Source organism: Triturus cristatus, chromosome 3_1, assembly GCF_964204655.1.
Source record: "Triturus cristatus chromosome 3_1, aTriCri1.1, whole genome shotgun sequence".
Taxonomy (NCBI): Eukaryota; Metazoa; Chordata; class Amphibia; order Caudata; family Salamandridae; genus Triturus; species Triturus cristatus.
This window is the reverse complement of record NC_140583.1, coordinates 1,041,668,247-1,041,692,830: the sequence shown is the minus strand read 5'-3', so window position 1 is coordinate 1,041,692,830 and position 24,584 is coordinate 1,041,668,247. Positions and strand designations below refer to the sequence as shown.

Below are 24,584 nucleotides of genomic sequence, written 5' to 3'. Positions count from 1 at the left end.
AAGTCGAAGCACTCCAAGAAGTCCAAGAGACGACATCGCTCGGGTCAGGGTGGTCCCACCCCCGTGGCTCCGTCGGAGCCGCAGGAGCCACGTCCGTCCCCATACCCGCCGGTCCCTGGGACAGACGCGACTCCGGCGGAGGTCAGTGCCTTCCTCTCAGCCATGAGGGGCCTGGCTCTGCCGTCGACGCCTGTAGGCATGCCTTCGGGCCCCGCAGGTTCGACTGGGCGACCTCGCGTGCCGGCGGCTCCGGCCCCGGCGCCGTCGACGGCTCCGGCCCCGACGCCGCATGTCCCCGAGGGATCCAGGCCTGGATCTCGGTCGGCGCCGGTCGACATCACGACGCCTCCTCCGCCGGCGCCGACACCGGTTCCACCGCCGACGCCGTCCCCGGACGACGTCGTTCCCCAGTTTAGCCCCGGTCCGGGCCCGACGCCGGCGCGGCGCTGCCTGGCGCCGCCTGGCGCCGCTACCGGCGCCGATTGGTGAACGCTTCATCTACTGCCCGGCTCCGATCATTCCTCCTGTTTATCGGGAACCGGATGACGAGGGCGACTGGGAGGGGTCTGAGGACCCTATGGCCGCTCAGGCCCAACTTTCTCAGGACTGGGCAGAGGAATTGGGGGATCCCTGCGGTCTGGATACCTCCCCGGACGCTGGTTTCATCTCTCCTCCGACTGTGGCCTCGGAGGAGGGTGCAGCCTTTTCAGTGGTGCTGCGCAAGGCGGCCGAAGCCCTAGGGCTGGAGTTACCTGCTGTGGCCGTGAGGACTAACGTCCTCACAGAGGTCCTTCAACCGACAGCAAGCTCCACTGTGCCTCTGCTGCAGTTTAATGAGGCCCTCATTGATGTTCTGCAGGGCACTTGGTCCAAGCCCTCCACAGTCCCTCCTGTGGACCGGAACGTTGCCCGGCGCCACTGCCCTGCTCCGGGCGACCCCAGTTTCCTCTCCCAACACCCAACCCTCGAGAGTCTGGTTATCCAGGCCTCAACCTCCCAATCCTCTTTCCCGTCCGCTCCTCCGGATTGGGAATCCAAGAGGTTGGAACAGTTTGGCAAGAAACTGTTCTCGTCCCCGAGTTTGGGGCTGCGGTCTTTAAAAACCGCTTGCCTTTTGGACCGTTATTCCCACTCTCTGTGGGATACGGTGGAGGACGTGCTGCCCTTGTGCCCGGTGGAGGCCCGGGCACGACTCACTCAAGCACTTGCTGACGGTCGAGATGCAGCACGGCACGCCATACGGTGTGGACTTGACACCACGGACTCGCTGGGTCGGGTGATTTCCACCACGGTGGCGCTTCGGCGTCACGCCTGGCTGAGGTCCACGTCATTTTCAGGGGATGTCCAGAGTTCCCTCATGGACATGCCCATTGATGGCACTCGCCTTTTTGGTGAGAAGGCGGACAGTGCGCTGGCTCGGTTCAAGGACTCCCGGGCCACGGGCAAGTCCTTGAGTCTTTTGGCCCCGCGGCCGCAAACTTCTGCCTTTCATCCCTTTTGTGGCCAAGGAAGGGGCGCCTCCTCACGTCCGCCCAGCCACCGGCCGCAGAACCAACCTGCACGTGGTCGCGGACGTGGATTCCGCCGAGGCGGTACTGGAGGTCAACGTGCCGGTCAGTCCACATCCACCCCGGCAGCATCTGCCTCAAAGCCCTCCTATTCCGAGCTTTCAGGCCCATTCTACGCCAGTGGGTGGCAGAGTTCGCCATTACCTGCTCCACTGGCGCTCCATCACGTCGGACAGGTGGGTGCTGCAAATCGTCCGAAGGGGCTACTCCCTCCCCTTCGAGACGACCCCTCCAGCCATGCCACCGCTGAACCACCATATGTCGGGGGATCATTTGCATCTTCTACGAAAGGAAGTTTCGGCCCTCTTGGCCAAAGAGGCCGTCGAGCGCGTTCCTGGTCCAGAAGTAGGTCGTGGTTGTTATTCCCACTACTTTCTGGTTCACAAGAAGGGCAAAGGGGGCCTACGCCCGATCTTGGACCTCAGGAACGTGAACTCCTTCCTCCGGAAGGACCGGTTCAAGATGCTCACTTTAGCTCAGGTTCTGGCTGCCCTAGACCCTGGAGACTGGATGGTAGCGTTGGACTTGCAGGACGCTTATTTCCACATCCCCGTCCTGCCGGCCCACCGGCGTTACCTGTGGTTCACGGTGGGTCAGGAGCACTTTCAGTTCACCGTGCTCCCCTTCGGCCTCACCAGTGCCCCTCAGGTGTTCACGAAAGTGATGGCGGTGGTCGCAGCTCATCTGCGCCGATCAGGGGTTCCAGTCTTCCCCTATCTCGACGACTGGCTGTTGAAGGCGGGCTCACCCCAGCAAGTCGTCTCCCACCTCCAGACTACGGCCAACCTCCTGCACTCGCTGGGGTTCTCCATCAATGTGCCAAAGTCGCACCTGAGTCCCTCCCAAAAGCTCCTTTTCATTGGGGCGGTTCTTGATTCGGCGCAGTTCCGGGTCTATCCGCCGGAACAGCGGGTCCGGGACATTCAGGCCCTGATTTCCATCTTCCGGCCTCTGTCCTGGGTTTCGGTCAGGTTGGTGCTGGGGCTGATGGCCTCCTGCATCCTGTTGGTACCTCACGCCAGGTGGCGGATGCGGGCTCTGAAGTGGGACCTGAAGTTTCAGTGGGCCCAGCATCGAGGCAACCTGTCCGACCATGTCTTGATCTCGGAGGGCACTGCAAACCAGCTGCAGTGGTGGCTCACGAATCGCGATTGGGTCAGCGACAGATCCCTCTCTCTACCCCAACCGAAGCATGTCGTAGTGACGGATGCGTCCCTCCTGGGATGGGGGGGCCATATGGGAGAGGCGGAGATCAGAGGACTCTGGTCACCGGCGAAGACTCGGTTCCATATCAACCTCTTGGAGCTGAGGGCGATCCGACTTGCACTAAAAGCCTTCCTTCCCTCTCTCCGGGGAAGTGTCGTGCAGGTGTTCACGGACAACACCACCGCCATGTGGTATTGCAACAAACAGGGCGGGGTGGGGTCGTGGACCCTTTGTCAGGAGGCTCTGCGCCTCTAGACATGGCTGGAACATCAGGGCATCACCCTGGTGGTTCAACATCTGGCGGGCTCTCTGAACGCCAGAGCAGACAAACTCAGCCGCCGGTGCATGATGGATCACGAATGGCGTCTGAACTCGGACGTGGCGCAAGGTCTCTTTCTGCAGTGGGGAGAACCTTGGTTAGATCTATTCGCCACCGAAGAGAACGCGCAATGTCAGCAGTTCTGCGCGTTGGAATTTCCAAGGCGGCACTCGCTCGGAGACGCTTTTCGTCGCGAGTGGAGTTGCGGTGTGTTGTACGCCTTTCCGCCTATACCACTTCTGCCCAGAGTGCTGAAGAAGATCAGGCGCGACCGGGCCCAAGTCATCTTGGTGGCTCCGGATTGGGCACGAAGGTACTGGTATCCCGAGCTACTCAGTATGTCCATCGATCCCCCGATACGACTGCCTCTTCAGGAGGACCTTCTGTCGCAGCAGCAGGGGATGGTCCTCCACCCGAACCTGTCTAGCCTCCACCTCCATGCGTGGAGATTGAGCGGCGACAGTTGATGCTATTTGACTTGCCTCCTGAAGTCTGTGATGTCATTCTGGCAGTCAGGCGTCCCTCCACGAAGACGGTATACGCCTGCTGGTGGAACAAATTTGTGGCATGGTGCACAGCAAAGGCTGTGGATCCCCTTTCTGCGGTTCTCCTCTTTCTTCTTTCTTTGGCCCAGCAGGGCTCTGCTCTGGGCAGCTTGAAGGGTTATCTTGCTGCAATCTCTGCTTTCTTAAGGCTTCCTGATCAGCCTTCTCTTTTCAAGTCCCCTGTTGTCTCCCGTTTTCTTTAGGGCATTACTAATATGTTCCCTCCTGTTCCATTCGTAATGCCTCAGTGGGACTTGAACCTTGTTCTCACTTTTCTGATGTGCGCACCCTTTGAGCCCCTTCACAACTGTCCAATTCGTCTACTGACTCTAAAAACTGCCTTCCTGGTGGCTATCACCTCCGCTAGGCGGGTGAGTGAGCTCCAGGCTCTGTCAGCTAAGCCTCCCTTCCTTTCGGTTCATCCAGATAAGGTTGTCCTCCGGACACGTCCTTCTTTTCTTCCTAAAGTCGTGACTCCCTTTCACATCAGGCAATCTGTCACACTGCCCACCTTCTTTCCGCCTCCGCATCCTTCAAAAGATGAAGAGAGGCTCCACCTTCTGGACCCAAAACGTGCGCTGTCCTTTTATTTGGACCGCACAAAACAGTTCCGGGTGGACGACCAACTTTTTGTTGGATATGTAGGTGCTAAGAAGGGCAAAGCTGTGCACAAGCGGACCATCTCGCGATGGGTCGTGTTGTGTATTAAACTCTGCTATTCCTTGGCGAAAAAGGTCCCTCCTGGTGGGCTGAGAGCCCATTCCACCCGGGCCACAGCAGCGACAACTGCCCTGGGACTGGGAGTCCCCTTGCAGGACATCTGTCAGGCGGCGACGTGGGCTTCACTGCACACGTTTGCCAAGCACTATTGCCTGGACAGTCAAGTCCGGAGAGATGGCCACTTTGGCCGTTCTGTTCTCCAGGACTTTCTGGTGTGATCTTGGTTCGCAGGCCCACCTCCGGGGTTGGTATTGCTGGGGTATCTATTCTAAGGTGAGGAATCTAACTAACGTGTTTCTTTCAGATGAACAAGTTACTTACCTTCGGTAACGATGTATCTGTAAGAAACATTAGTTAGTTAGATTCTCACCGACCCACCCAGCCTCCCCGTTCTGCGAACCGACATCGAGGGTTAAGGATCTCCCTTTCAGGGCCCTAGATTATTTGGCACCAGTGTCGGTCTCTTGCATGGCTCAGCGTCCCTGGCGCGGAAAGCTATGAATAAGAACTGACGTCAGCACGCGAGGGCGGCGTCTAAGTGTCTGACGACGTCATTCCGGCGCACAACGCCGACGACGGACACGGAGCCGCAGATGACGCCTAGCGACGCACAATGGGTATTGCTACAAAAATCTTTCCGGATCCAGCCTGACGCCTGGGGATATTCTAAGGTGAGGAATCTAACTAACTAATGTTTCTTACAGATACATCGTTACCGAAGGTAAGTAACTTGTTCCTCAAGAACATAAATGATGCTCTTGAAAGTCTGAATTTGCAGGTCATAAGTTTGCATATCAGCAAGTACCGCTGCATTTCCTATGATGCCGTGTAAGCTGAAAATGAAAAACCACAAGTGAAAGAAAGCTGTCACATTTTGATGTGAGGAAGAAGACATTAATTTAAAGCCTGGGTGTATACTCTCAACGTAGGGCACATATCCATACCTCTCAACACAAGCTACCAGCAAGAGGAAGGCAGGGGTTAGGTGGGGCAAACGGTGGAAGCAAACAGTAGCATAGATGATGGAAAATCTGGACATAAGGGAAGAAAGCCCTAGTATTCGTCAGTGTCAGAAGCATGGGAGATGACCAAAGGCAGCTATTTGAATTTGGGCTACAAGTGCTTGGGAGTGTAATCAATGAAAACATCCTATGAGGGGGGAAAAAAGGCGAGTGGGTAGGGGCAAATAAGCAATGAATGAGCTGGGGTGGATGGGATGGGGAGATGTGAGGGGCGAATCAGCACAAGTGGAGAGAGCAAGAAAACACATGTACGCCTATGAAGTGCTAAAAGCAAAAGAAGTAGTTGCCGAAAGTGAGTGGTGGAAAGATACTAGCAACACAATTAATAAGGATGCTATAGAAGCTATGCTGCAGGGAAGGAACAAACACATAAAGAGGAAGCCACTGAATAAGAAGCGAGCAAATGATAAGGACAAGAAAGCCAATCAATTTTAAGCAATGGGCTGGCGATAGGCAATAGGTATTTCGCAAACAGACAATTAAGAACTTTCTGCTTGCAAGTTCTAAAAATAGGATCAGTTAAAGAACCATTATTACACACAGAACAAGAAAACCATTTCTGATTGGTCACTGAATTGATTCGAAACAATTTAGAGAAAGAAAGTAAAATAAATAAAAATAAAACTGAAATCAGAATTAATCTGAATATATATTCAGTAATTATTCAATTGAAAAAATGATTATGGAGAGTTAAGACAAATTACTCCCACAAACACAAATCTACGAATCTAACATGATCAATGGTAGATCTGTTTTAATTTGCTCTAGTAACAGCATAATTTAGAGGACAGCAGAGAAGTATTCTGCTAGAGGAATCTTAAACGCCAAGGTCGAATAGTGTTAAATTCGAAATCACTGAGCACTTTAAAAAACAAAACACCAAACATCAATTAATGAAGTACAGATTTAATGAAGATTACAAGTGTGGGTTACACGTATATTTCATATTAATTAGTTGAGTGAATGATGGAATGTTTGTGAAAGGCAGAAATAGTTAGTTGGAGAATTCATGCGCAGTTTGCTGTGATTTTTTAATACATTTTTACACTCATTGATCTCCTCTTTGTGAAATAATATTGACTAAGGGTGTGTTTGGTTTGAATTTTGTTAAAAGATTTTTATTTTAAATTATAAATTGGATCAACTTAAGTTCTCAAAGTAACAACCAGACTAATTCTAAATATTTAAAGTAACTTAAATAAAAAAAATGAACCTAATTTCTATATTTATGTATAGAAGATTTAAGAAATTATCCAAATTCGAAAACAAATAAGCGGACATCATTTTGGTAAAATTTGGATATCATAAGCTTAGACATCACAAGGCCAGCCCTTAATACCCAGAAATCAATGACTTGACTGGCCATACAAATGGTTTGTGAATACCCACAACGTTCTAGCACTGTGGGTGTTTCAACCCTGTGCATGACAACATCTGTGTCCCTTTCAAGGAATGACCCATGTCCCCACGGCTAACCCCACAGTATTGTTTAAAAATATTTATCATATGTGATGATTAGCCCCTAGATAAATTACAAAATGTTGTCTGACAAATTCACAAATCCATATAGACACAATTAATGTGCAGATATTCAGACCACAAACTTAACATCTGAGCATTCAAGAGCAAACCGGTTTCTGAATTGGTTCCTGTGATGTTGGCTGTGTACATTTAAAATGTATTATCATGCTATGCCAAGAACAATGGAGGAAAAAAGTGATTAGTGCAATTAAGGAATTGAACATACCTGTTTCTTTGCCCATTTCTTGTAATCTACCAGCGCCCAAGGGAACAGGGTGGGCATGGGACTGGGGAGCCGGGATCATGTTCCACTTGCATACATTAATGAATAAATCTTTTTCCTCTGGAACCTAAAAAGAAATTATAAATTTTTCTAAGTAGAACTTTTTTTTGCTAGATCTGAAAAATGTGACTGAAAATCAGAAGGAACTGAGAATCTTACAGTGCAATTTCTGTGATGTCCCCTCTATAGCCCGCTGCATTGCTGTTGCCCAAATCTGTATTTGCCTTTACTGGACCATTGTTGAAGAGTCTGCCAAAAGATGGAGGAAGAGTAGGAAAAAGGGGTGAATAAAAAGGAGAGCATGAAAGAGTAAGTAAAGGACAAAGACAGAAAAAGCAACAGAAGGGGTGCCCAACTCCGGACCACGGGGTTCACGTTTCGATCCCCGGCACCGGCAGCAGGTTAGCCCAGCGCCATGTGACTCTGGACAATAGCTCGCTTAATCTTCCCGACGGCCCCCTGTGCCAGGAGACCTCTCTACAGGTAGCTGTGCACTTTACAAATGCTGGCATATATTTAACAGAGAAAAATTGAGAGGAAAGCAAGAAAAAGAGAGAGAGAGGATGTAGAAAAGAAAGAGAAGAGCAGAGAGAGAGAGACACACATATATATATTCACAGAAAAAACCATAGGTTTCAGGCACGTTATAGTTAGGAATTAGCATTTAAAAAACCTCAGAAATTCACTGAAAAAACCATAGGTTTCAGGGGTGTTATAGTTAGCTGGACTTTTCACTTGTACAAAACCATTGAAATTCCCCCGTTATAGTTAGTTCAGCTAACTATAACTCGCGCGCCCGCAATGCACTGCTGATGACGTCACATATTACATCACTCATGACATGGTCAGTGACATCACTCATGACATCACTGATGACATCACTGATATCACTGATGACATCATCCTTGTGATAGAGTGGCAGACCTCCTCTCACCCTAATATAACCTTTGATACACACATTCAAAAATAGAGACTAAAATTTTCAAAACAATGGACATACCAATACCAGTTACAACAACCTCTTCAGTAATTCTAAGATCCACATACACATCCACTCATTCACCAACAGTCCTATACAGTCACTCATACATGTACTCACTCATCATATGTACTCATACACCTATACATCCTGTTACACAATGCCACTCATCCATAGAGTTACTCACACACATAGTCACTCATGCTAATAAAGAATCAAACATACATTTACTTGCATATACAGTTATACACATACCACCACACTTACTTCTACGGAAACTTACACATACTTAGTCTTTTAAACAATCACTTATAGAAACACATACTTATTCATACAGGAACTCTTTCAATCTCTCACTCTCACATATACTCACTTATATACACCAATAGTCACATATACTAGTTTAAAACATATGTAGTTACTCATAAAGACACCATTGAGACAGTCATTCACTCACTAACACACCCATACAGTCCTGCACACATGCTGTCTTCAACACATACAAACAGTGAGTCACTCATTCATGCACCTATGCACTACGTAATACCCCCCACTGAACCATGCAAACACTCAGACTGATACTCAAAAAACCAACTAATAACCTATATAGACACCCATGTAGCTACTCACCAACCCATGCAGCCACTTATACACAAAGTGAGAGACTGATACAGATATTTACATATTTAAACATTACTCACTAAGCCATGTATTCACTATGATACACTTAATCAGTCAGTTACACAATCAATTTTTCAAAAACAAATCATCCATTTAGACACTTATATACCCATTTATTCTTCCATCGACCTTGAGATATACATATATAAAACATATTTAAACATATTTAATTTTCAGAAAAACAGACATTTACTGGATGATGTCATCTGTGATGTCATCAGTGATGTCATTTGAGATGTCATCAGTGATGTCATCAGTGATGTCACTGACCATGTCATGAGTGATGTAATATGTGACGTCATCAGCAGTGCATTGCGGGCGCGCGAGTTATAGTTAGCTGAACTAACTATAACGGGGGAATTTCAATGGTTTTGTACAAGTGAAAAGTCCAGCTAACTAGAACACCCCTGAAACCTATGGTTTTTTCAGTGAATTTCTGAGGTTTTTTAAATGCTAATTCCTAACTATAACGTGCCTGAAACCTATGGTTTTTTCTGTGAATTTCAAAGGTTTTTTAAATGCTAATTCCTAACTATAACGTGTGTGAAACCCATGGTTTTTTCAGTGAATTTGTACGGTTTTTTAAATGCTAAGTTACTTTACGCCATTCGTGGCGTGCGCGCCCACTTAACGCAGTTCGTTCCGTGCGCACACGGTGCGCTTCGCGCACCGTGCGCGCACAGTGAGCACGCGGTGCGCTTCGCGCACCGCGCGCCCACTTTACGCAGTTAGTGCCGTGCACGCACGGTGGGCACGCGGTGCGATGACAAAGCAAGAAAGCACGTCAACCAATCTGTTTCTGCTTTCCTCCGTGACTATGGTATGGGTGCCATTTACCACAACAACTTGCGTTATGACATGCAAGACATTTATAGAGGAGATGGTGTGCACTTCAATGATGAAGGGAACAGAGTCTTCCTCTTGAACCTTAGACTCTGCATCGGTACTTACTTGTAGGTACCACTAAAAAATCATTTCATAAACACAACGGCTCTTTTTAGAGCCCCCTAATATCTAAACACTTAAATCTGATTTTCATTTTTTTTTCTTTTTTTTTTTCTACCGTACGCTTACCGTAAGCTTACCGTACGCGTACCCCGTGATTTTTTTAAAAATCAATAAATGTTTTCTTTGTACTTTACAGTCCTTCTTTGACCCCCTCACAAATGTAAGGGGGTCTGTAACTCTCCTCATTGCCCCCTTTTCTTGTTTTCACTCTTTTTTTTCTGAGTGAAATACACAAAATGGCGGCCGCCGCTTCCTGGTTTCGGCCGATTCGCATGTTTACTAAGATCTGAGAGCCAATCAGAATCGCGCTCGCGCACGCCACCGTACGCTTACGGTAAGCGTACGGTAAGCGTACCGTAAGCGGGCTCAGATATATATATTGATTTAAAGGCTATTTTCTCAGAATCTACTGAACAGATTTACACCAAACCTACAAAAGGCACTTCCTTGACCTAGGGACTACCTCTCTGCCAAATTTCGAGTAATTCTGTTCAGCCGTTCGGGCTGTAGCTCGTTCTAAAGGTCCTATGGAAAAATGCATGGGGAAAACGCGTTTTGGGACCCCCCTTTTATCTCAGCCCCCGCTTGACGGATACCCCGAGACTTTCAGGGTAGGAGCGGAGCGTAGCGCCCCACCTATTTTGAGAAATTCGCGAGGATTCATCGACCGGCGCCAAAGTTATTCAAAATAGAATGTTGAGGTTTTCCTATGGAAAAGGGGTCCTAACTATAACTACCTACTGGCGACCGCCAGTAGGTAATATATATATATATATATAAAAAACACACACACATATATAGAGAGAGAGAGACCGAGATACAGAAAGAAAGAGCAACAAAGACCGAATGCTAGATGGGAACTAAAGATCAGCAGAATATCAATCAATCAGGGATTTGTAAAGTGCCAGCCTTGAGGGTCTCAAGGCGCTGGGGGAGGGTAGGGTCATTCGAAGAGCCAGGTCTTGAGGTCCTTCCTTAACTGGTGCAGTGTCGGGCTTCGTCAGAGGTGAAGGGGGAGTTTGTTCCAGGTCTTGGCTGCAAGATAGAAGAAGGATCTTCTACCTGCTCTGGTCCTGTAGAAGCGTTGGACGGTGGCTAGGGAGAGGTCGGCTGAGCGGAGGTTTCTCTTGGGGCGTGGAGGGAGAGACGGTCATTGAGGTATTGGGGTCCGGTGTTGTGGAGGGCCTTGTAGGCATGCATGAGCAGCTTAAAAGATATTCTTCTTTTGAAGGGGAGCCAGTGGATGTCGCTGAGGTGTTGAATGATGAAGTTGTATTGTGGGATATAGCGGATTAGTCAGGCTGCGGCGTTCTGGACGGTCTGGAGTTTGCAGAGGAGTTTTTTGTTGATTCAGGCATAGAGGGCATTACCGTAGTCTAGTCTGCTGGCGATGATTGTTTTAGTGATGGTTTTCCTGGAGTTGGTGGGATCCTTTAGAATGTTTTGCGTAGTATGCGGAGGGTGTTGAAGCATTTGGAGGAGACAGCGTTGATCTGGCGATTCATGGTGAGTGATGAGTCCAGTATGATGCAGAGGTTGCATGCATTTTCTGTTGGGGTGGGTGGGTTTCCAATGGCGGGGGCAACCAGGTGTTGTCCCATGCAGAGGCGGTAGAGCCGAGCATGAGGACTTCTGCTTTCTCCAAGTTGAGTTTAGGCAGCTGCTCTTCATTCAAGTCGCGACAGCTTTCTTCCCTTGTTGGAAATTGTGCTTGGTGATATTGGGTTCCTTGGTGAGGGAGAGGATGAGCTGGGTGTCATCGTCGTAGGAGACGATGTTGAGCCTGTGGCTTCTGACGATGGTTGCGAGGAGGGCCATATAGACGTTAAAGAGTGTGGGGCTGAGGGAGGATCCTTGAGGGACTCCGCATTAGATCTCTGTCCGTTCTGACAGGAAGGGCGGGAGTCTTATTCTATGTGTTCTGCCTGAGAGGAATGATCGTAGTCAGTGTAAGGCCTTTCCTTGGATGCCGGCGTCGAGGAGCCTTGTGGCTAGTGTACGGTGGGAGACGGTGTCGAAGGCTGTTGATAGGTCCCGGAGGATGAGGGCTGCCGTATGGCCTCGGTCAAGGAGGGTGCAGATATTGTCGGTGGCGGCGAGGATGGTGGTCTCGGTGCTGTGGTTGCTGCGGAACCTGGATTGAGAGGAGTCTAATATCTGATCAAAGTGAAAACACAGGCCAGACAACAGCCCGGGGTTAATAATCAGTGTCTGCAGAATGAGAGATAGAGGCACAGGCTGACCTGACAATATGACACGTGTCTTGAAGACAGTGGGATACAGTTCTGCCTCAAACATGGGGGAAAAAAGAATCCCAGCAAATAGCGCATAACTGCAGGATCTTAAGCTTCATAAAGATTGCAGGTGAGTACAAGATCTGCATTCTTTGTACTATCTAAATGCCACAGTGTACAGAAAAGACAACAAAACACATGTCAGCATGTGACATCATGAGAAACGCAAGCAAATGGTACATACGCCTGCTTCAATAATTGTAAATCCGTAAAACACTGGCAACACTTTTTTTTTAAATAAATCTTTTTATTGACAGTGGATTAAAAAATACAGAAAAACATGGTCATGCAATGACATGAGTAGCAAACCAAATGACATCTCAGCAAACACTATTAACAGCTTCTCTTCCCCTCCCTGCAGTACTGACAATAATTGAGTTCTATCCCAAATATTCAGATGTACATCTTTCCAAAGCATCCTGAGCAAAAGAATCACAAACAAAACTTCAATATTTATTCCAACATCACCAAATTTTAGCCCATTTTTGGTGGCATCCACAGCCCTCATATACCACCTCCTCAAACAGCATACACCAGTCCGTGTCCCAATCTAACAGTTGTGGTACCTGTTCTGCCCCCCAGAGTAGTGTTATGTTTCTTTTGGCTATGCCCAGCCCCAATGTAACCCATATTCATTCCATGCGATTGAGATCCAATTCTCCCTAAACACCATTTAGCAGAGCTGGTAACTCTGCTACTGCATAGGGAAGTCATACATCTCACAATCAAGTACCAAAATCGTTGTATCAGCGGGCAAACACATAAAGTGTGGTAAAAGGTGCCAATTTTTCCACAGGCGGGCCTACAACCCTTATCAATTGCTCTATCCATTTTGAACATATTGTGTTGTGCATAGTAGGAGTGTTGTTGTATTTAGTTGGACAAGGGCAAACCCCTGCCCGTATGGCATCTTCTCTTGGGGATGCTAAGGCCTCTGACCACTGGTTATCTCCCAGGCCTTCTATATCCTGAGTCCCCCATTCCCTAAAATATAGCAGTACATCGGGGATGTTGTTGATCAACTTTTTATACGTCAAGGATGCAGCATATATTCATCTAACTGTTTGTCTTCTAGGGGCGAGGACTCAGGGAGTACCATCTCCTTCGGCAGCACCATTCTGAGTGCATGATCTATTTGCAGGTAACGAAAGTTCTCGGAGAGGGGCTAATTCCTAATCTTGCCGTAAATCTATGAGGGGAATGACATCCTCTTGAGCCCATAAATCACCAACACAGGGGAGGCCAATGAGATCCCACTAGTCAAAACCTGGTTGTGTCCCCAGGGAGCCCAGCTCCATGTTATCCCACTGGGTGTCGCTTGTGTGATCCTGCCCTTCCAGCCCAGTGCCCTCCTAACTGTATGGCAGAGGTGTGTCACCACTGTTGCCGGACTTTGGACTTCGTGCATTTGAGCAGCGCCATAAAGAGCACTAAAGTGTCCCCTCGGTTGCGTATTCAGTCTGTCCATTCGAAACCGAGGCTCATCTGGTTGCAGAAAAACCTAGCTATTTATGGTTGTCAATTGCGCCACCCAGTAGTATGTCTGGATATTGGGAAGGGCACCCCTCCATCATACCACCCCTTCGTAAGTTTATGTAGTGCTATACTGGCTTGTCCCCGATCCCAGAGCAGCATCCAGAGTTTGCCCTCAATCTTCTCGAAAAATGAACTGGTAACTGCATAGGGCATGTTATTTTAAGCGTCCAGGAAACAGGGTAGGGACATCATCTTAAACAATGCTGCTATGCTGAGGAGCAACAACGGCAGGAACCTCCAATGAGAGACATCGCTCTTCAGTCCGACCAGTGGGAATGATAGGTTTTTGTCAAAAAACAAGTCAGGATCGTTTGTGATATAAATTCCAAATTAATGGGACCACTAAGTGGCTATGATAGCCTTGCAGTCATGGGGCAGTTGCAGTGTCAGGCCCTTCATGTAATAAATTAAGGATTTATGCCAATTTATTACATAGCCGGAGTACCGGTCAACTAAAGAGAATATCTGAATCAGTTTGTCGAGTGTAAGATACGGGTCTGTAACATAGAGCAGCACATTGTCTGTATACAACAATATTTTGTCTTCCCAATCATCTGTACAGCGTGGGCCACGTATTTTATTTTTCTTTATTTGAAAAGTTTTATATAGCGCTGGCTAGACCCGGAGGTATCAGAGCACTTTACATGAGGTAGGACATTGGTTTCAGAACATTGTTACATAGTTACATCAGTTGCTGGAGCGTCGCAAAACATAGAAAGGGAAACAGTATAACGTGGTTACACGAGTAACAAAAGCATAGCATAGCATAAGAAAGAAACCGGCAAGGGGGAAAATACTTCAGGGGACACAGAGGGAGAAGGCAGGGGAGGGAAAAGAAAAACAACGGGGAGACGAGGAAAACAATGACCGGAGTCTGACTGGGCAGGTGACGGCCGAGGGGTGAACCAGAGCCAACTTCTCTATAGCTGCATAGGACAGCTCCACCGGGCATCGGCCAAGGTTGCTCGGGCAGCGCTGTATGAACAGAGGGTTATGAGGATAAGTGAGAAACAAGTTACAAATTACATCAGTTACAAGGGCATGTTACACAGATGTTACTACAGGATAGAATAGCACCAACACATAGAAAAACAATGTTACACTATCACATGAGTAAATAGGGTATTAGATAACAGAGACACATATCCTAGGGGCATAGAAGGTAAGGGGAAAAAGAAAAAGGGATAAAGAATGCAGCTTGGGTCAGGCAGACCAGCAAGGGGAGAGCCACTGGGATGGGAGGCAGCCACAGGAATAAGCAGGGCAGGAGATTGCAGATACTGTGTCCAATGTCCGGCTGGGTAGGTGACGGCCGAGGGGGTAAACTAGAACCGATCTCCTCTATAGCTGTCTAGGCAGCTCCACTGGGCATTGGCCATGTTGCACGGTCTCATACATGCATGGAAATGTGTTTGTAATAATACATTTTTAGAGGCTTTCATTTGACTGCAATTTTGCACCTAACTTAGCGCTTGGGAGTTCGGGTAACATTTCTAACCCTGTGCATCCTTCCACTGCTACCTGAGATTTGCGCTTTGGGATCGCCCAGGCTGGCTCTACCTGGAGGTATCAAAGCACGTTACATGAGGACAGAGTTGCTTCAATTACATCAGTTCAAAAACAAAGACAAAGCGAAGGTAAACATAGAAACAGACCTGTGGAGCATAGAGGGCCGTGGGGGCCAGGGAGATAGAACTTAGGGGGAACATTGCTAAGTCACAGTAAGCAAACAGTAGTACGGAACTATATCAATTACCAGGGCACGAAACACAAAACCTTGCATCGGCTACCAGGGAAAGAAGAAATGTTAGAACAGGTCAGAAGAGAATACAAAGGTGGAGGGAGAGGGGAGATGAGCCCAAAACTGGACAAGGGACAAATCAGGCAAACCGGCGATGAGGATCAGCTAAGTAAAAAAAGTCAAGAAATAAACCAGACAGGTCGGGGACAAGGAATCCACGGCATCTGGGGCCGGCCTCAAACACCACTATGGGCTGTGGAGAGGGTCAGAAGGGGGACGAAGTAGATGTCTCGGATGGATCCTCGTTGTCAAAAGGAGAGAAGGCGCCCGTTAAGAGGGGGATCATCATGAGGGGACAGCAGTTTCAATACCGGGTCTTCCAAAGATCACCCCTTCTTCAAGATCACCTCCTCCCTTGGATCTATTGTTGCGGGGGAACTAGTTCCCTTCCGTTCCCTGTAGGTCTCTGCGTCGTGTAGTTTCCCTGCTTGTGTGGATAAGTTTCCCCCCAGGGGTACCAGCAACTATAGGTAGGTTTCAGGCTGGTTTATGCCCCCAGTGTGGCAGCCATGTTGAGGTCAGGCACCCAAATGCACAGATATCCCTCCTACGATGCCCCCAGATGTCTCCAACAACCAGGGTGAGCTATTCAGTAAGCTTCTATTTGCCCCTGCAGACTCCACTAGCCCCGCTGGAGCTCATTCGTGCTGCGGACGGCCGCCATGTTGGAGTCAGGCGTCGGCCTCCACATGTGTCCCCGTAGCATCTCACTGTACCGGAGGGGAACCTCCAATCCTCCTGCCGGGCTTCAGCTGCTCGATTGGTAGTCTACTAGGCCCGGTTGCAGTTTCGGGTCAGCTGGACCAGCGATGCACGGAGCATCACAGTTCAACCCCCCCCCCCCCTCCCCGGGCGGGCGAGGGGGGGGGCGTCATAAACCGAACAGATGTTGAGCGTTACTCCCTCCCAGCTCCCAGTAAGGGCAACATATCTCCCATGAGTATCTGGCAACCATTTTCTATCCCCATCGATCTAAAGCACGATAGGTAGTACCCAGCATATGAGTCTCCTGGAGGAGGACTACATCAGGCGCCAGTCGTTTAATGTATTGCAAGACATCCCCTCCTTTGATTTTGTTCCCCAGGCCGTTCACGCTCCATGATAATAGCTTAATGGCTGATATGTCAGGACTACCTTCCATAGGAGTCACAGAGGTATGTCGATCTACTGAAACCAACAGTAAACCTGGGGAGGTGCAGGAGGATACTATGTGTAAGCTTGAACGAACTTGCGATGTCGGTGTTGCACAAACAACTGAAATGTCAAACAAAAATGACAATGACAAACAAAAAATGGAACAAACCCATCCTCCCTGTGTCCCTGCACAGAGGAATCAAACCTGCCTGCCCCCCAAACATTACAGAGTGCCTGTCGCCAAAAAACCAATACTGAAACAATAGGTGACATGGCCACCACAAACAACCACCCCACCTGCCTCCCTTCACAAAAGTTACGTGTTACCAAATGCCATCAGTGTGGACTGGTGTCAGCATCATTTTTGGCTGTTGTAGCAGTCAGTCACCAAGTAAAGAAAGTTGCACTGCTGTGGTGTGAGTATATAGGACAGCTGCAGTTTAGAAAAACATCAAGTTCACAATCACAATCAAACCAGTCTTTGCGCTGCTCCTGGTGAGCTGCTGCCACCGTAGTCGGTTGTTGTGGTGATCTTTGGCTCTGCCGTGATACTCGCTATGGTCACAGAGGTCATGTTCACGTCCCTGTTGATTAAACTGATTGCCTGGTCGCGCTTCTACAACCGGTCTCCAGCATTCATCCCGTCTCACGCCACCTCCGGGGTCATAAAATGCCTGGTCTGTTTTTCCGCTACTATCCACAACTAAGCTGGGAACATCATGGAGTATTTTAGGTTTTGTTCTCGCAGGGTGCATTTAACTTCAACAAAACTATGATGCAGTCTCTGGACAAGAAGCGTGAAGTTCGGATAGAAGTTGATGACTGCATTGTCATTTTTGACTGGCAAAGTACTGCTAGGTGTCCGGAGGATAACATCTTGATCTCTGAAATAAAAGATCCTTGCTATAATTGAGTGTGGTGGGCCCCCGGGTTTGGGTAGGACCCCCGCGATCCTATGAGCTTGCTCAACACAAAGGTAACTGGATAATCCTCGGGCAGTAATGTCTTCAGAATGAGGTCTTTCTTCAACAAAAGGGCCAACAGGGTCCATTTGTCCCTCTCGGGGACACCATCTATATAAATGTTGTTTGTCCTTGAGCACCCTTCATAGTCCCCCACTTTGGCCCGCAGACTTATGTGGTAGTGTGCATCTCTTTAACTTGTTTCTTAAGAGTTGCAGTTTCAGACTAAAAGGTCTTGAGCAAGTCTTCTGTGTCCGTCAGTCATGCACTCATATTTCAAAGGCCCGTTCTAACCAATGTGACATCGGTTTTTGTTTCCAGGGATCCCGGATTCCCTGGATCTTCATAAGGCCTTTAAGTGAGAGTGCATCACTTTCGTTCGGAGGTTGATCAGCGGACCTTTGGGCGTCTTCCACTCCAGTTTTATTCACCCCATCTCAGGGGAGTGCAAATTTATCTAGTTTTGTTGGATGCGCTACTTGGAGTTGTCGTTTGCAAGATTGGCACAGAGGTAGTCATCACCGAAAGCCAGGGGAACTCTTTACCAAGGTATTCCCTTGCAGTCTGTCGGTTTTCCCCTCTAGTATCTGGGACCTGTACCAAGGCCGGAGGCAGGTTTCACCTGGAGTAAAGTCCACAACGCCTATAGTGTAGAATCAAGGATCATCCCAATATGGCACTGTATTAACCTAGCGTTGGAAATCAGCCATCCTGTGCAGGATGGTAGCCGGAATGAAGGCCCGCTGCCTCAGTCCTTCGCTGCTTTCACAGCACAGCGCCTCAAAGTCAGTGGAGGGCAATGAGTATGTTGAGAGAGGGGAGAATCACAGTGATGCATATTAGGAATACTGTAGGGCCAGGTATATAATTAAGTGCACGTCATGGGCCCCAGCACAATCCACAGCGGCTCGTATTATATGCCCAATGTGAGTCCCCAGCTAGGCGTGCAAATATTGTGGGCTGAAGCAGCAGGTCATCTGAGGAATAAGCCAGCAGTCTTAAAACACCCAGAGTTCAGCTGGGACCCCCACACTCACCGCTAGTCTGCTGTCCTCTATGTCAGCCATTTCAACGCTTTCACCAGTGTCACGTTAGGCCGGAGGCCACAAATATGGGATCAGCGGAAAGCTTTGAAACATTGGCCATTGGGTCAGTTAGTTTAATGTCAGTCACTTGTTATAACTATCACGTTTGATTTGCAACTTTTAAACAATTGTATATTTTTAATGCGTCGTCCGTATTGATCTTAGTCCAGAAACGCGGTCAGCGCTCTAGCCTCCGCACCACTCATTCCCGGTCTACTTAAGGCGGTGCAAGGTGCGGACTGGCGCAGCGGCACGCCAAAGGCAAGCCCGTCTGCGCCCGTCCGCACCAGACCGCTGCCAGACCATTGCCAGGAATCCCTTTTCACCCTGCATTCTCTTACATATACTGGTGAGTGGTTTTGGAAATGGCAAGGCTATATTATACCAGTCAGGAACTTAAAAATCTTAACAAACTGCCCGAAAAATTAGTTCCTCATGGAAACACAGCTATTAGTAACACAAATACAATTGCATATCTAAATGACTCTCTATCTGATAACTCATCTCAAGCACTCTGCAAATCAACCTATTCTAAAACCCCTAAGCAATTAAAATCTATAGAAGCAATCTTTTTTAATGCACGCTCCACCCCAAAACACACCATGGAAATACGGAGTCTAATGGATATCGAGTCACCAGATATTGGTTTTATAACAGAATCCTGGTTGCACGAACACTCCTCCACAGATGTGGTAGTTGCCTTCCCTCCCCAATATAAAATAACCAGGGTAGATAGAAGGGGTAAAAGAGGAGGTGGTCTACTAATTGCCACAACTTCCAGTATGACCATAACCGCTTTAAACTCGGTCAGCACAGAACAACTAGAAATATTTATCTTTAGAATTGATGGTTTATCCCAGGTCACCTGGAGAGGGGCCCTGGTATACAGACCTCCTGGCCCGAAAAAAGATTTCACATATAAGTTACTAGAGAACATTGCCCCAGATGTGCTAGCTTCAGATTTCCTTCTCCTAATAGGAGATTTTAATTACCATGCGGAGATTTTATCTGATCCCGAAACCAATCAGCTTATTACCGATATGAGATCTCTCGGACTCGTACAACTGGTAGATAGGCCCACCCACTCTGCTGGGCATACACTAGATCTAATATTTACAAATTCGCTGATTGCTACGGTGGAACCTCCATCCCCACTACTATGGTAGGACCATGAACTTCTGAAATTTACCATCCCAGCCCAGAAAATTAAAAATGAGTTAAAAATCTAATCAAAATGGAGATGGTCATGGCGGAAAATTACTTCTACCTCCTTCTCTACTCATTTTAGCCCTCCACCCATATGACAAGAAGATAACATTGATCTAGCTGCAACTTCTCTTGAGGGGGCCATAAGATCTACTTTAAATAAAATTGCTCCCTTTACCAAAGTTAAATTCAAACCCAGAACCTCACCCTGGTTCACAGAACAACTGAAGATATTAAAACTTTCCTGTAGGACAGCGGAACGGAAATGGAGGAAAAACAAAAATCAAATTGATCGGGATAAATATAGAAGTATCCATCGGACCTATTTAGAAAGTATTAAACAAGCAAAAAAATCATTCCTCCTAAACCAAATAGAAAAAGCAGCAAACTCTAACAAGGAGCTCTACAGCATCTAAAAAGAGTTCACATCGCCCCCAGAACAATCATCGATCTCCATCTCACAGAACTGGGTGAACTCTCTCGCTGAATATTTTGATGACAAAATAAACATAATTCATAACTCTTCTTCACCTCAAGAAGTTACCAATATTTCACTAAATAATCCTCCCACTCCCCCTAGTTCCTTCCCCACTCTGGAAGACTTTTCTCCATGTAATCTGGAAGATGTGATTGGAGCTATGAACAAAATTAAATCTGGCTCACCTGTGGATCCCATATCACCGCATTTCCTTCCAACAATTGCACCTAGAATTCTCGACTGCTTGACAGACATATTCAACATCACGCTGTCACAAGCTGTTGTGCCCAAAATATGGAAGGCAGTCAGAATCAGGCCTATTCTAAAATAAAACCCGCTGACCCAAATCTTCCAATAAACTATCACCCTATGTCGCTCCTCCCTTACTTTGGGAAGATGCTCGAGTCAACCGACAGCTTGTCACCCTCTTAGAAAATCACGGTCTTCTGGACTCATCACAGTCCGGCTTTAGGGCCGCGCACAGTTCTGAAACAGCACTGGTAGAGGTCACAGACAATATTAGGCTAGCATTGGACAGAGGACAACCATCTATTCTCGTCCTGTTAGACCTATCGGCTGCCTTTGACACCATCTCCCACAGCATTTTAGATCTAAGACTCTGGGAGATTGGTGTCAGAGGGAAAGCCCTCAAATGGCTGAGAAGCTATCTAACTGACGAGTCACTGCTGTTCAGATTGACAACATCATTTCCAGAAACAGACCCGTAAGGATGGGAGTACCTCAAGGCTCTATTTTGAGCCCCACGCTCTTTAATCTTTATATAACTCCGTTGGCTGAGGTGATCAGATCCTACGGCTTTGATGTCATGTCATATGCTGATGATACTCAGGTTCTGATCACTCTCGGCCCGGACCCTACTGACACGAAAATATGCTTTAAAAACTGTATGACCCACATCAATAGATGGATGAACCTGAACCATCTACAACTAAATGGAGGAAAAAACGAAATAGTCCTTTTTGGCAAAGCACACAAATACTGGTCCAGTGACTGGTGGCCCCAAACTATGGGACCCTGCCCAGAGCCAAAACAATCTGTCCGGAACTTAGGCATTCAAATAGACAATAAACTATCTATGAAAGATCAGGTCAATCACTTAGTGGGTTCCTGTTTCGGCATCATGTGGAATCAACTTAAAGTTTTTAAATGGCTCCCAATCGAAGCTAGGAAACCATTAGTTCAAGGCCTGATTATTAATCGCATGGATTATGGCAATGCCTTTCTGTCTTCTATAAATGAAGACCTTCTAACCAGGCTTCAAGTCCTGCAGAACACGGCTGCTAGACTGGTTCTAAATCTTCCACCGGGATCCTCTTCGGCCCCTAATCTAAGACTCTTCCACTGGCTCCCTGTAAGAAAACGAACCTGTTTCAAGATTCTCTGCTTAGCTCATAAAAACATTTATGGCAATGGTCCAGGTTACTGGAAGAAGAAACTCAGCTGGTATTGCCCATGCAGGGCTTTAAGATCCAGCAAAAAACGTAGTTCTTCTAACTCCCATTAAAATCCGTGCAACCAGAATGGGAGTGAGATCTTTCTCTTTCATTGCACCTACTTTCTGGAATAAATTGCCTCTGTACCTGCACACTATCTCAAGTCACAATCATTTCCATAGGGAGCTAAAAACTTGGATGTTTGACTCCTAAATGGCTCTGTTTAAACTTATATCTGTTTCTGCTAGCGCCATGAGACCTTCGGGTGATATGTTTTCGCTAAATAAATTGTCCTGATTTGATCTATCCCAAAGACTCAAAGCGTTAATAGCCCCACAAGGAGAGCACAGACCACCGCTCTCAATCCTGGTATGCAATCCTCTGCCCCATCAGAGCTCGTTAAGTGATCACGCAGTTGTTCTGTTCCTCCCTGGGGGGACCCTGCTGGAACTCACCGCTGTTTGTTTGGTTTTAGGAACCTCATCAGTGGGCCTTGTATTTGCCAAATGAGGGGCCGGGAGCGCCGAGCAATGCCTCTTGATTGTTGCTCAGCTCGCCAGCAGCTCCCCACTTCACTCCCAGTCCAGCACTGCACTAGGCACCACTGGGGTGCTCAGTTATAGCAGGATTTCTAGGGATGTGTCGGCTCCGAGGTGTCACTCAGATCTCAAAGCTGCCTCTTCGGAGGTCCCACATAGAAAGCAGTTGTAGTTAGCGTGGGTTTCCGTAAGTCGCTCGTGTTCTGCCAGTCACTAGTGGTGCGGGCTGTACACTTAAGGCCGCAGCTGCACATGTTCCATAAGGCCACACTTCACTGCTGGTTCATTTCTTATCAGACTAAACTCACACAAGAGAAAGAGGGGTGAGAGGAAACACATCCCTCCTCGACCTCCCGCACAGTATCTATTTCACAAACTAGAAGAGGGACAAGAAATCTTGATAATGGAAAGTTTGTGTGGGGGAAATACACAAAGATGATTAAAACTGCCCTCACACACAGCAAGCTGAGTCATGCTTAATCATAGGGCTGGTAACACACCTCCGCACAGACCAACTCTGGAGGTGGAGCAATAGGGAGGGGGAAGACAATACAACATAAATTCAGAAAAGTGGGGTCACACGTGAAAAAATGTGTAGATATAGTGGTTTTAAACTGTTACCAAGGAATCCCTATTACAATTTTAATACTGGTTACCCTGTCCAGATTAAGAATTGACTAGTGGATGCTGGGTTGGGGAGCTTATAATGAGACACCGACCCCTCCACTCTGCAAAACCGTTGACATGTTTCAGACGGCAAAATATACTACCCTGGCTTTCATCAGGATTCTCATCAAAATGACCCCTTTGGTACTGACCCTACCTCCTTAAGATCCAGGAGTAAAGGACAAATAACCCTACTGAGACACTGCTCAGTATAAATGTGGTAGAGAACCTTGCTCTCCGAGAGGAACCGAGTTCATTTAAAATCTAGACTTGAACTGGCAGGGAGTGAGGACAGCTCCCTATAGTCACACTTTCATCAAGGGTAGCCGTGGCCACACACAGTTTGTCTCTCCCGGCGCCGTGTATTTCTAATCAGCCCAGCAGTATCAAAGGGCATTTTCAGTATCCCCGCAGCTCCTGGCTTTAGGAACATTTGCCAGAGAGTATCAGCAGACGGGTAGGTGGATGGATTGTGGGCGATGAGGTAGACGAGTATCAGGAGCCGCTCAAGCAGGCAGCCATCTTGCCCGGCGGTTAGCCAAGCCCCTTGCTCGCCACACTTGTAAACTCAAATCTTTAGGAAGTATTCATAATTAAAACTGAAATTCAAATACAGAGAAAGCAAAGGGTTGAGTGAGAGAGTGAGAATAGTGTGAAAGATAGAGTGTCAAAGGACTTTAATCTCTGGCTAGTGTGTAATTGCTGGAAATTTGCCTTTTCTGTAGGATCACCCCGAATTTTATGGCCTTTTTCCTGACCTTATTTTTGTTGGCTGTAGAACTTTATGCACATTACCTCGACTCACCAGTGGTGAAGTGCTTGTACTTCTCCTTTAAACATGATGAAACTGGTACATACATGATTGGCTCATTTAGCTTCCTATAAATCTGTAGTATGTGGATCAAAGTGTACCCTGGGCCTGTAAGTGAAACGTAACTATTGGGCTGCAGCACCCCTTGTGCCAACCACTACAGTGACAGAGAAGGCCTTGTTGTGCAGTTTGAAACAGCCAGGTCCTTCTGTCAAGATAAACCCTTTTGACAGGCCTAAACCTTCCTTTTAAATAGTAAGAAGTTGCCCCTAAGATAGCCTCTAATAATCATAGGGTAGGCTGATTGGTAGGTCCAAGTAGGACATGTAGAAATGTAACATCCCACATGTCTTGACAGTGCAAAAGTATAAAAGCTATTTGCACTGCAGCCAGGCTGTCTGCTTTAATCGGAAAACGCTAGACTACATTACAACACCGTATAGTTCAAATTTTTGATTAGTAACAGCTACAGAAATATTTCAAGGACTCTTTGTAATATTTAGGCAAAATCCAATTTAATGAATTTTGTCTAACTATTGACGAAAATGTGCTTTAGAAAAATTACCTTTTACCGGACTAAAGCCACTGAACGCATTTCTAAAAATATGCAATTGTCACATGGCAGCTTGATGGCTCCCCTGTGATGAGATGTGAACTACTCCCAATACAGGGACAGTGGATCTTGGGTGTGGGGAGGTGTTGTCTCCCCTTGACAGGGTGGCCGCTGGGCTGTGCCCACACCCTTGGTGAATTTGAAAAGAGCCTA

The 24,584-nt window shown here is 47.4% G+C and overlaps 2 protein-coding genes across 3 annotated transcripts in view; one reads left to right on the top strand and one right to left on the bottom strand.

The window, feature by feature from the left end:
* LOC146861466 (uncharacterized) overlaps positions 1-24,584 on the top strand; it is a 356,537-nt gene that overhangs the window by 96,882 nt on the left and 235,071 nt on the right. The window lies entirely within an intron of this gene.
* PIH1D2 (PIH1 domain containing 2) overlaps positions 1-24,584 on the bottom strand; it is a 111,200-nt gene that overhangs the window by 34,373 nt on the left and 52,243 nt on the right. The window contains exon 3 of the mRNA XM_085645793.1: positions 7,128-7,251. Within this exon, the coding sequence (XP_085501919.1) occupies positions 7,128-7,251 (124 nt within the window). The remainder of the gene's footprint in view (positions 1-7,127; positions 7,252-24,584) is intronic.